This window comes from Frankliniella occidentalis, unplaced genomic scaffold (assembly GCF_000697945.3).
Source record: "Frankliniella occidentalis isolate FOCC.00 unplaced genomic scaffold, Focc_3.1 Scaffold421, whole genome shotgun sequence".
Lineage (NCBI taxonomy): Eukaryota > Metazoa > Arthropoda > Insecta > Thysanoptera > Thripidae > Frankliniella > Frankliniella occidentalis.
In genome coordinates, this window is record NW_026267542.1 from 146,461 (window position 1) to 158,591 (window position 12,131).

At 53.5% G+C, this 12,131-nt stretch overlaps 4 protein-coding genes and 1 long non-coding RNA gene across 16 annotated transcripts in view; 3 read left to right on the forward strand and 2 right to left on the reverse strand.

Annotated features, from left to right (window-relative positions):
• Positions 1–3,787, reverse strand: part of LOC113204616 (hypoxia-inducible factor 3-alpha) — a 63,930-nt gene extending 60,143 nt beyond the window's left edge. Inside the window, exon 1 of the mRNA XM_052274645.1 lies at positions 3,576–3,787. Coding sequence (XP_052130605.1) covers positions 3,576–3,619 — 44 coding nt within the window. The 5' untranslated portion in view covers positions 3,620–3,787. The remainder of the gene's footprint in view (positions 1–3,575) is intronic.
• Positions 3,788–3,822: 35 nt separating this feature from the next.
• Positions 3,823–6,338, forward strand: LOC113205399 (mitochondrial intermembrane space import and assembly protein 40-B). 12 transcript variants are annotated; one of them, XM_052274657.1, is made up of 5 exons: positions 3,823–3,975; positions 4,373–4,460; positions 4,524–4,629; positions 4,723–4,751; positions 5,483–6,338. In XM_052274657.1, exon 5 carries the CDS (start codon positions 5,503–5,505, stop codon positions 5,947–5,949), a length of 447 nt encoding a protein of 148 aa, XP_052130617.1. In that variant the 5' UTR covers positions 3,823–3,975; positions 4,373–4,460; positions 4,524–4,629; positions 4,723–4,751; positions 5,483–5,502; the 3' UTR covers positions 5,950–6,338. The 12 variants fall into 12 exon arrangements, with proteins under 12 accessions (XP_052130617.1, XP_052130616.1, XP_052130613.1 ...); XM_052274656.1 differs by having other exon boundaries at positions 4,540–4,629; XM_052274653.1 differs by having other exon boundaries at positions 4,524–4,751.
• LOC113205429 (mitochondrial intermembrane space import and assembly protein 40-B-like) lies at positions 4,763–5,305 on the forward strand. The gene has a single exon (XM_052274658.1). It carries the CDS (start codon positions 4,801–4,803, stop codon positions 5,143–5,145), a length of 345 nt encoding a protein of 114 aa, XP_052130618.1. The 5' UTR covers positions 4,763–4,800; the 3' UTR covers positions 5,146–5,305.
• Positions 6,091–6,774, reverse strand: LOC127751312 (uncharacterized). The gene is made up of 2 exons (XR_008012072.1): positions 6,632–6,774; positions 6,091–6,550 (listed from the first exon to the last, which is right to left on the reverse strand). It is a non-coding gene; the product is annotated as an uncharacterized LOC127751312 (long non-coding RNA).
• A 21-nt stretch (positions 6,775–6,795) lies between these two features.
• Positions 6,796–12,131, forward strand: part of LOC113204600 (AMP deaminase 2) — a gene marked incomplete in the record, with an annotated part of 21,567 nt that continues 16,231 nt past the window's right edge. Inside the window, 2 exon segments of the mRNA XM_052274646.1 lie at positions 6,796–7,046; positions 7,879–7,938. Of these exon segments, the coding sequence (XP_052130606.1) occupies positions 6,941–7,046; positions 7,879–7,938 (166 nt within the window).

The following is a 12,131-nucleotide window of genomic DNA, read 5'->3' on the forward strand; positions in this document are numbered from 1 at the left end:
GGGCTGCCGCCCCCTTGACCCCCGCTTTTTTTTAATAGTCATCATAGGGTTTCCAGTTAATCACTGTGACGAACGGACAATTTCCTTAGTGCCCACTGATAGTCGCTGCGCTTCGCGGACTCGCTGCCTCGCAAGCTCGGCAGCTCGTTCGCTCGCTCCGCGAATCATTCAACTACTCGGCCACTGCCTTCGCCTGCCCCCGCCCCGCGCGCTCGCCGTCGCCAACCTCCGCCCGCGCGGACCGTCGCCGTGGCGTGGTCGTCCCTTGGAGGTCGCCGTCCTTGGTATACTCTCCCCGCCGAACAGGGCGAGGAAGGGGCTTATCTCAAGAAGGACAAGTCAAGTCTGCCCCGGAGCGGATGGCGGCGCGCGCCGCTCAATGGGAGAGGAGGAGGAGGGCGAGGAGGGCGAGGAGGGCGACGGGGGCGGAACGGGACGAGACGGAACGACGCACCAAAAAGTCGATTCCATTTCATCTGGTTACATCTGCACAGCCGATCAGCCGCAGCGGCGAGGCGGAGCCGCGGGCCTCGCAACGCCGACGGGTGTGTACACAAAAACGTATACGCAAAGTAGTTTTGCGGGTCCGTGCACCGCGCAGGGGCGTGTGGTGAGTGAGGCGGGGTGGGGTGGGGCGGGGTGGGGCCGGCCAAGGCGGATAAGCGAGCCGTTGACCCAACCTGGCTGGAGCCGAGGGTTGGCTGTCCGCGCCCCGCTCCGCCCAGGCGCTGATAGGTCGTCTCTCGTGACGCTCGTGACGCGGGTGGCGCAGGCGGACCTGGCCAGGAGAAGAGGGTCGTTATACGCGTGCCGCCGACCCCTCCGGTGCAGCGTCGCGCCGAGGGCCAGACGCGGCCGCGGCCTTATCGAGTTCCACCGCCTAATCTCAGCGCCAAACCGAATCCACATTCCGAACTGGGTCGGGCGGACCTTGGGCTCGTAGAAGAAGAAGGCGAGCTTCTCGACGCCAGCGCGTGGTCTTCCGCTCGGGCAGGTGCCCATGGGCGAGGCGCGGGTCCCAGAGGCATGGCCAAGGACGGCGCAGAGGGCTCCGGTCCGCTGGTCGAGCTCTGCTCTGCTGCCGGCGGGCGAGTCCGGTGCTGACACCGGGGAGGGCAGTCAGACCGGACAGGAACAGGAGGGGCTGGCCCGACTGCTGGGCGGACAGCTGTAGGGCGAGAAGCAGAGGGCCGCGCCGGGCTCGGGCGCAGCGCAGCGGACGGGCGAAAGCCACAACATCGGCAAACAGCGTCGGACAGAAATAAATAAGAGGCGGATGAACCAAGCGCGCGATAGAGCGAGAGGGCGGGTTTTGTTGACGGGCCCGTCTACCGTCTACCTCCTATCCCCCCGAGCAGGCCGGCCCCTGCAGGCTGCCCGCCGCACCGCGCTGCGCGTGTAGCTCCCCTGGTCTACCTGGTCCGGACAGGCGACAGGGGGTCCATGCGCTCGAAGGTAACGGCCCTGTAGTGCCCCTGTAGGCCGGTCGGGTAGGCCAGCCGCCGCGCCGCGCTGCAAGTGGGTCGCTTACATTGCCTACCCAGACGGGCTGCCCCATGCGCTAAGGCCGGCGGCAGCTGCAGGCGCCTACAGGCCGGCCGGGTAGGCCAGCCGCCGTGCCGTGCTGCATCTGGGGCGCACACATTGCCTACTCAGACCGGCTGCAGCCCCATGCGCTCAAAGGTGAAGCCGATCCGGGCGCAGCTGCAGGCGCCTGCAGACCGGTCGGGTAGGCCGCCCGCCGTGCCGCGCTGCATGTGGGTCGCACACATTGCCTACCCAGACGGGCTGCGGCCCCATGCCATGCGCCGCCCGCAGCAGCCGGCCTCCCGCTGCTGCCCGTTCGGTCCCGGCCGCAGCCCAGCCACAGCCACGCAGTGCGACGGGGACTTTCCACGACGTTTGCCTCAGCATTCCCTCGCCTCGTCTCGTCTAGCCCATGGGCTCGCCTCCCGGGCCGGCTCCGATGGCCCGGTCGGCGGAGCGAGAGAGGCTGAGAGGCTGCTTGTGCTCGGAGTGAGCGCGGCGCTCGGGCACGAGGCACGACCTTCAATCACAGTCAATCAGGCGTTCTGTCCGCCAGACTTTGTCGTCGAAAACGGAGCGGCGGCGACGCGACGGCGCGTCTGCCGGAAAGGCGGAACAACAAAACAAAGAGTGGCTGCCTGCTGTATTCGGTGCAGCGGGGTCCGACGCCACCGGGGCCGGGGCCGCGGCTAGAGCGGGGCCACGCGTTCTAGCCGCGGGGCAGGCCGGGCAGGCAGGGCAGGCCCCTGCGGGCAGGCCGGGAGGGGCGGCCCGGCCCAGCGGTTGGTTGGGCGCAGGGTATGGCCGAGTGGAGGGGCCATATTTGTGGAACCTCGGGGGCGGGGGCCGGTGTGGGGCGGCTTGGTGGCCACTGACTGGCCCCTGGGCGGGGCTGCTCGGTAGACACGGCCCCCTTCCTCCCTTCCGCCCATCCCCTAAACGGCGAGTGACCGCGGTGACATTCGTTACCAGCTGGTGCAATATGTCGATAAAAACGGACAAGTTTATTTCGCTCATTTCACCATTCGAGGTTTAGGGGTTGGGGTTGAAAAGGGGTAGTTAGTTGACAGTTTTACTACCGAAGAGAACTCATCTGGTCACATCAAGTCCTTGAGATTTTTCCCCAGAGCAAAGTCCAGCAACAAGGCTTTGGACAGTTGACACAATGTGACCTTCAGAAGGGTAATACATTGAATCAACCTAAAAATGGGTTTAATTGACAAACTATGCAACAAAAAAGTGTTTTAAATAGGAATTCATCAAAAATTAATAAGGAGAATTCAAAGAAAGAAATTGTATATGATAATATAAGCATTCGAGGTAGATTATATACGCACCTTGGTAGTTTACCCTATAAGGACTCAAAGAAGAACGTCAGAGGAAGAAAGTCTGCATAACCTAACCATCTTTTGTCATTTACAAAACAAATATAGTTTTATGTTTTCAAACTTCTCTAATTTTGATAGTTATAAAGTTAAATTCGATTTAGTCAACAATCCTGTTAATCAGTTTGACTTCCTCCGACAAAATTAAAGTTGTTCAGACATCTGAGAATTGAGTAAAAGAATTGTCCCGTACTAAAAGTTCTCAAATCAATAACCATCAAGCAACAAAAGTTTGATGTAAGGGCTATAGTGAATACCACATCTACTGATGTCATTGAAGGTTATGAGAAATAATAACAAATGGTAACAAGCATTTTGGGGAGATATTATGAGACAGCTAGTTATAGTTCATCACTATGATGTCCATGCAAACTAGAAGAATGTCAAATGTGGTTAGACTGATTTTTTTTTGTAAATGGATACCTTCCAGAACACACAGAAATGCACTTGACCCAGACTTGTTTGTGTGTATTTTGTTTAAGAATAATGAGCACCTTACCACCCACAGAACCACATTGAAACATGCAACTATCTACTTATATTTGGTAGGCAGGATTTATGCATGCAGAAACAATAGTCAGAATCATGGGTCTTTCCATTGCAATGTAATATGTTTCCACAGATCGGAAGAAACAAACAGCCCCCAAACGAGGTAGGACTAACCTTCGCCTTTCCTTGCGAGGTTTCGAAGATTTCTTCCCCAGCATTGTTGACGGAGGAATCACAACTCACATACACGATATAAGTTCACCATAAACATTCATAGGACGTTCACAAAACCGTTCAAAATGTACGATCAACATCAAACACACGGTTGTACACAACTTTCCATTTTGCAGCTTGCAGCTGACGTCTTTCACTGAGCACTAGATTTTTGCTACTTTTGCTTTGGAGATGCAGCGAGCAACTGCAAGATCTCGAAGGCCGTGGTTGTTGTATGAAAAACATTGAGGAACGCCCTCCTGAAGAGCGAGGTTTCCCATACTCAAATTTTCGGCGTTCTGTGTTTCATAATTTTCCAAATTCTTCCAGTATTTTTCTGTATATTCACCGATTACAAAACGTAATTTGCATGTAGGCAGTATGAGTAAATATTTTTACTTAGATGTTTCGTTGTTAGTATGGCATTCTTTTTATTTCTAGTGCTAGATTAAAGGCGGTGTACGCCTAACCTCTTCAATGCACGTTTATTTTAAATTCATGATCGTCGTAATTCAAAGAAGTGGTCTGCATTGTAAGCCTTGGAAACTTAAAGTATAGATATTCAATTTTTTTTAGTAACGAATTATTATTATCTTCTCTTTAATTTCCCTCTTTACTTGATCACCCACAATGTAAATGAGTTTCCTACGCTTCCATTACGGATCTTGGATATCTAATTGTTTCTTTTTTATTCTGTTGCCTCGATTTTCATCATGACACATGTTTTTAAAATAAACGTTTTATTTTATTTTACACAGAAACTTTCCTGACAGCAAGGAACTTGATGTTGATGCAATCTCATTCAAAAATTACGTTTGTACAGCTGTGAGAACTTTGTTCGGAGATGTAAGTTTCTAATCTATTTAGAATGATTGATTTTTGTCTCTCTAATATTTCCTCATCTTCTAGTAAATCTTCCTTACAGTTTGGAGCAAGTATCAACATTGACTTGCTTAAGTTTGACAAGGAGACTCGGCGCGGTATCATCCGTTGTCCAGCTAAGGAATACGTGAAGGTCAGAGGATCGCTAACCTTTTGTGGACAGTTGGACGGAACTTATTGCTGTTTCGCTGTTCATCAATCCTCATCTTTACTTCTCTCACTTCAGGCTAACAGCCGTACCTACCAACACAGCTGGTGAGACTTTGCATGCCATCATATCAAATTCTGACATTAGATCCTAAAAATGGCCAACTCTCTAACTACCGTGAAAGATGAAAAGGACATTGTACTGTTTGTTTCAAAAATGGATCACATTCAACCAAGCTCAATTAAATTGTCCAAACCTGAAAGTCAACAGGGATTAATTTTATCTGATGGTAATATCAATTGGATGTGCCCTTGTTTGGATGGGATGGCCACAGGACCTTGTGGAATAGAATTCCGAAATGCATTTGCATGTTATCATAACAGTAAGCAGAATCCTCAAGGCAAGGATTGTCTAGATAAATTCCGTTCTATGCAGGAATGCATGGAGAGACATCCACTGACCTACCAGAAAGAACATCTACCTCAAGGGTCATCCCAATGAGAAGGATGCTGTTTGATGTATTTTCCCTTGGCTGATTTAAATTATCTGTAGTAGTTTTTACTCAACGCACTTCAAAAATCTATTTATTTCTTATTGCAAAGTTAATTATGTTGGACTGCTTTGGGTCCACAAAATTTTGAATAAAATTGGTAAAGCCAAACAGTTTATCTCTCCTTATTTTTAAATGTTGAGTGTTGATCACAAATTTCATTTGTTACATTTGGTGAGTGGCAATTCATTTTGAACCATATGATTACAGCCAAATTTGTTTGGTCAGGAGGACAGTGTGTTATTTTATTATTACTAGAACTAATGTTCTGCTTTTCCAAATTTTCAGATTTGTTCACAGGTCTTACAATGTCTGTGTGTAAAAAAGAAGGAAAAGATGTCATTATCTTTGCTGCGAAAGAAGATCATGATATTCCTAGTAAAATAGAACTACCAGAACTTGAACCTCAACCTGGTTTAATATTTCCAAATGGTGAAATCAACTGGAATTGCCCATGTTTGGGTGGAATGGCCACAGGACCATGTGGTGTTGAATTCCGCGAGGCTTTCCAATGCTTCCATTACAGTTCAGCAGATCCTAAAGGAAGTGACTGTGTCGATCTTTTTAAGGAGATGCAGGGGTGTATGTCTCAGTATCCTGCTCTGTATGATAATAAAGATGGCAAAGATGATGACTATGAAGATGGTCTTGGAGACAATATGGAAATGAATGTGGAAAAGGCTAGTGCAATAGAGCAACAGGAGAATCAACCCAGTTCAGAAGCAAATAGTACAGATTTAAAAGGAAAACCTTAAGAGAAGCTTTTAGTAGAATATTGTGTAGTCCTTAGCACATCAACACATTTTGTATTTTTTAGTTCTGTGTATTAAAGATAAAATTACTGAATGTTGCAACCAGTATTTATGTTACCAGCAAAGCAATCAGGTTTTATGGTGTTTATAAAACTGCAATTGTTTTTAATTGCAAGTCATCAGCTATTTCTGTGTGAGGTATTCTCAGTTGTGCTTGGAACTAATAATGTCATTCCCTGAGTGAATTGTAATTGTAGATTAATTATGGATAAGAGTAATTATATTCTTGGGATACGTTGCTAATCAAAAATTAGCACACAGTCAATGTTTGACTCTGTGTGGAAAAATCGTTTCTTTGTTACTGTTATGAAATAAATCATTTTAAAATTTCACCGCACAATCCTTATATTTTAATCCCATAGTTATAGCCTCGCTGGGATTTGACACGATTTCGAATGAATGAATGAATACATTATAATTATTTGCATGCAGAATGGCATGGCGGGCAGAACAAGCTGCCGCACGTTTTGAACATGCGCGCGCTCCCGGAGGAACACGGCTTGTGAGATGTATTCCGGCGATTACGCAATACCTTGCATCTACACTGCAACAATTAATCGTGTGACGTGCAATAATTTTCTTTGCTTCAGACCTTTCCTCCGCCGTCCCTGCCCGCCCCACCTACTTGCGAAGGTCGACAGCAAATCGATCGAAAATTTCCAGAAAAGACCCTGGCCGCCAACACCCAGCAACGGCACCAACTCCATCAGCCAGTGCCTGGCTGTACCCCCACTCCCGCACTTCGTGGTGCGTAGTCTCGAACGTCACTAGCGTCGGCCTGAACTGGGAACAAAACAAATAAATAAACAGACGGGGAAAAGTGTCGTGGCATACGGGTGCGACGCTCGGTCGGCACTCGAGCTGTGTGAAATTCCTGTGCGCTAATCCTGGGCCCCTCCATTCACCGATTGAGTGGCGCTGAAGCGAATGAGCCATGGACGGGGCGGCAGACAGCGAGCTCGGCCAAGCCGCTTGCGCCAATAACGGCCTCGTAATGCACGATGGTGAAAATACCAACGGAAGCTTCGACGATACTAATGGTGAGTTCATGTGGATTACTCAGACGCGTTCACAGAGTTACAAAGGAGTCCCTCTGCCCCACGAGTTTGTGTGTCTTGTCGTTTGCCGGTTGTTTCGTCACCTTGAGCTGTCCGGTCCTCGTTCCTCGTTGGCGGGGTGCATGGGGAGGAACGATCTGCCACCCGAGAACTGTCAGAATCAGCTGATTGAATGGCATTCCCGCACCCGGCAAGGAGACCGCTCTGGTGTAAAGCGCGGTGCTCCGCGGCCCTGGCCGTGTGCTGCTTAAGCCAGGATTAGCCTGCCATTGTGTGGCCTAAAGACCGAGACCCAATCGATTTTGCTCGACGTCTGTCCGCGGAAACGTAGGACATTAATCGCAGCCGTTACGTTTCACATTTATTTAATTGCCAATATGAATTTCCCTAGAGAAGAGGTTCACTCATTTGAGAAAACAATCACAAGTTGTAGAATATTATTATATCAAAATAAACGATTCAACATTGGTTTGCTCATTATTCATTTTTTAACTTAAGTAAAAAATAAATTCTTGTTTTCTAAAAATTATTTTGCATTTCAGTATCTGATAGAGACTGGGTTTACATTGTGCGACAATTAATGTTAATTTTTTTTTTGTCCAATTTCTAAATGTATGGCGTCGTTCGGCAGATAATTCAAATCAATGATGTTAAAGGGCTTTTAGCAGCTATTTGCTATATCTTTGGACTATTTGCTCTTTAGTTGATATTCGTTTTGTGTCTGCCTCTGTTCTGTCATTGCATGATGTACTTAGCTTTCTTAGCTCCTGCCATGTGTGTGCGCATTCTCTCACACATCACATTAACTTTCCAGGCCTCTCGACAAATTGCCTACATTTCTACAGTGCTTGCAGCTGTGGAAATAAGAATTCGAGTAAGTTACTTTCATCTTTCATTCTTTTTGAGATATACGTCAAATTCTTAAGTATTGTCTAACATTTATTATAAGCTTACTTTATAAAGGTAAGTATTGTCGGTGACATAAGTAAGGTGTTGCTTAACAATTTAACTTGTGCTCATGTGCTGTACCTCTTTATCAGCCTAGGAATTGTGGCATCGCTTGTGTAGATTGGCTTATTTACTCTTGCTCCCCCTCCACTGCCGGCTACACAAAATGAGTGTGCTATCTCCCTTTGTCTCTGTGCCAGAGAGGAGCCTCCTATATTATCTTGATGGGCTTGATTCACTTTCTAGCTTCGTAACATAACGAGAAGTGCAGGTGAGCCGGTAAGCTGCCGTTGTCTACGGCGTACTGTTGGCTGTTTCCTGGTCCGGCCCGGTCGGGCTCGCGGCGATGAGACGAGATGAGACGAGCCGCCCCAACAGTAATCACCAGTTAATTGTCGAGGCCGCCTGGCCTGGGCCGTGGGCCTGGGCCTGGCTGCCGCCCAGCCCCTGCGTGGCGCGTCGCCCTCCTCCTCCTCCTCTTCCAAACACTTTCCGAGGAGGGCGTGCGTCCGTCCCAACGCATGGAACGAGTCCACATAATGGACCCGTTGCACGGAAAGTGTTAATCACCCGGCCCTCCCATACATGCTGATGTAAATTGAGTAGGTTCTTCCACGAAGCGGCCCATGATAATCAAGGGAAGGCCCGCCCCGCCCGCGGCTGCAGCGCGCCCTGTGCACCGACGTGGGCGTGGCACCGTCTCGTCACCGACTAGTGCCTGGCTTGCGCCGCGTTGCGCCGCTTGCGTGCACCGAGGACAAGACTTGCTTTTCTGTGTCGCGCGGTACACGGCGGGCACCGGAATGAAATTGATCGCCCGGCGATGTCGCGACCGCACGCCGCAATCTAGTCCGCTCGCAGCCGCCGCGGCGGTGTTGAGACAGTTACGACCCCCCCCCCCTTCCCTTTCCGATCACCACTTTCCCGTCAAATATTCATATTAATTATTTTGTCCCAGTAGGCCTGCGTTTGCTTTTATGGGATCGTCCTGAAAGTACGTCCGTCTCGAACCTGCCTAAGTTCAGCTCATGCGAAGCTTTCGTGGCGCCTGGTAGGTAGGCAACTTCTTGCATACCGTGCATACGTGTACGGCGGGGTGGCCTACCCCGAGTCTCGCAGGCGTCGAGCTCCCGTAGTTTGGGGGAGACAGACGAACGTACATTATGGACGACCCCTGTGTCTTGTGTCTGTTTCTTTTTCTCTCCTTTTTGATGGCAAGACAAAGGCACTGAGGAGGAGGCGCTCGTTGCTGGACGCGCGGTAACCATTCCTGTCACGGGATGTCGATTGGCTGCTGGCGCTGCTGGCGCGCTCGGTGGTGGTGCGGGGCGGGAGGAGGTGTTGCAGTGCGACATGCCGTGCCTGCGCGTGACAGCTGACGGCCGCAAGGAGTGGGAGGGTGTGCTGCCGACCCGGGGCCCGGCCCGGGGGCGGTCGATGGGGCCGTCCGCCGCACCGCACCGCGCCGCCGGGTGGGGTGGTGGAGCCGCGGGGCGAGCAGGGCGAGCACTATATCGAGGGCAGGCCGACAGACGGGCTGGGCTGGACGACGGGCGCAGCAGGACGATGACCGGCGCTCGTTAAGATGCGGCTCCCTGCAACACCTGCATGCCGATACCTGTTCAGAGGAGAGGGGTGGGGGGGCTTGCCGCCCGCAGTCGACTTTTCACTTCTATAATACCTCTTTAACGGCGCGTGGTGGACGTGGAGGAGCAGCAGACCGTTAGTCAAACGGTGTGTTGAAATGGGCGAGCAGCAGAACCGCGGCCTGCCTGTGCCTGCCCGTGATGAGGAAGGGCTTGGTCGCAGCCGACGCGGCGCGCGCGCGCGTGTGTGTGTGTTTGTGTGTGTGCGGTGGGGGGAGGGGGTAATGGGGTCAGGTGATCGAAGGCGTGTGGTGTGTGTGTGAAGTGTGCGAGGGGGGGAGGGAGGAGGGCGAGGGGGCGCCAGCGACAATGATCAGACCCGCGCCCGCGCCCCGCGCCCCGGACCGACAGGCGCCCAGCGCGCCGGTCCCGGCAGGTTTGGACAGGTCCGCGGCTGCGGTGGCTGTATCGCGCTCGGCATTGTTCGCCCGCCCCGCTCGGCCCGCTCGGCCCCTGTTCGGCCCTTCAACAAGTGGGCGCCACCCCTCGCCACTCCGCGCCGCCCCGCCCCGCGCCTCTGAGCCGCCGCGCCCAAGAGTGCAGAGCGCCGGTGGTCCGCGCAGAGTTCAGGCGTGTGAGCTGAGCTGGCCAAGTCTGTCACACTGCACCGCGGCGCGTCTGCTGCCGGCGGCTTGCAGCTGGGGCTGCAGCTGTCTGCTGCAGCGCGACTGCCATGCTCAGGCGGGCGCTGCCCGCAGCGGCCCGCTTCCTGTGTCCCAAACTCCTGACCGCGGGCGCCCCGCTGTACTGGTCCTGGTCGCGGTCTCCACTTCTGCAGTCCGCGGCCCCCGCCGCCTCCCTGCCCCTGCCCCCGCTCAGGTGCCCTCTCCTGTCGTGCCGAACATGGCCGAACCCTCATTGTCCTGTACGGTCACTCGCATTGGCCATAATGCATCGTGTTTCGCTTCCACGTTCGGTGATCGTGCTCGGTCCTTCGCTGTCGCGATATCGGACAGACGTTCACACAGTCACTGAACGTGGCATCAATGCGGTTATTCAAAATTACTTCATTTGCTATCGAAACATTAACGAATGAAAACACTAAAGTAAATATAGAGCTATCGGAGAATTTGCAAAGATTTAAGAAATGATTCGATAGTCAGTGAAATGATTTTGAATGGCCGTTGGTCATACGTTCCGTGACTGTGTGTACGTCTACTCGAGAAGTAAGCGGGTAATCCTGGTAGCCTTCGCGTCTCATTTGCCCCCTCTGCCGTGTGGTTTGGCACCTCGGGCGGTTTTGCGAGAAAACTGGTGGCGACATGTGCCATGTTTTTACCGGTCGGCTTTGGAAACCCAACCGCAGAACCACCAACTAAACCCCGTCCCGTAGAACGCCTGACTCGCCGGCGACTATGTCGGGGACACGACTCGCGGCCGGGCCGTCGCGGCGCCGGCGCCACAGCCTCCGCGCCTCCGCACGCTGGTGCTAAGGTGCGAGTCGCACCTGGCTGGGCATGGGCTGGCATATTGTCTGCGGGGGGGCTTGCGCGACTGTCGCCCCCTCCCCTCCCTGCGCCGTGCCCCGCCCTACCCCGCCCTGCTGCCGGTGGTTGTGGCTTGGTGCCGGACCTAAAAATACTACATCGCATGTCGACGCCGATGCCGCGTCCCGTCCCTGCACAAAGGCGGGCGCCGGCAGTACGGCGCTGTGCTCCCAGCCAGCCCGGTGCGCCCATCCCCGAGCAGCCCTTGTAGACCCGGCGCCTCTCTCTTGGTGCGCAGCATGTCGTCGCGCGGGCTGGGGCCGCGGCGCATGTCGTCCGAGGACGACCCCACGCCCTGCTCGTCGTCGCCGTCCTCGTCGTCGCTGCGCCTCCGGATGCCGGACCCCTCCTGGGACCCGTTCGTGGACGACTCGTTCCGCCCCATCTCCCCGCACTACTCGGCGGGCTTCCGGGGCCGGCCGCTGTCCCCACTGCTGTCCCCGCTGCTGATTTCCCCGCGGCTGTCCCCTGTGCCGTCCCCGGCCCCCGGACAGCAGCGCCCCACCTCGCCGTTCCCCGGGAAGACAGGTAGGAGGAGGGTCTTGCGGGCACGACGGCGTCCTGGGGGTGACGCCCGTAATGACCTCCAGGGCGCCCTCCCTGCCCTGCCGCGACTCGCCACCGGGCGCCGCGGTATGTTGCGAAACGTCGAGTCTGGCGGCGACAGGCTGTGTCAATCGTTGGGCAGAGGAGAGGGGTGCTGGCTCGCCCGCCCGCCTGTACAACCCCCACACTGCGCGCTGGCGCCCCGATAAATTAATAGTAATGCCATTTCCCATGGCATGGGCTGGTCAGGCTGTCAGTACGCGGCGGTGATGCTGCACGGCGCGGGCTCGTGTGCGGATGGGCCTGTGGCTCGCGGCCGCGCATGCGCGCCAAAGCCCTGGTGGCTCTGCCGCACCGCGCGTCACCGTCCGTCGCACCGCCGTGGTGCGAAAGTGTGCGCGGAGAACTGACTGCTTCCTGACTGTTGCCCCCCCCCCCCT

Bases quoted from the DNA above. Each gene is read 5' to 3' on its own strand.
- LOC113205429 (XM_052274658.1), top strand. From the start codon at position 4,801: ATGGCCAACTCTCTAACTACCGTGAAAGATGAAAAGGACATTGTACTG.
- LOC113205399 (XM_052274653.1), top strand. From the start codon at position 5,503: ATGTCTGTGTGTAAAAAAGAAGGAAAAGATGTCATTATCTTTGCTGCG.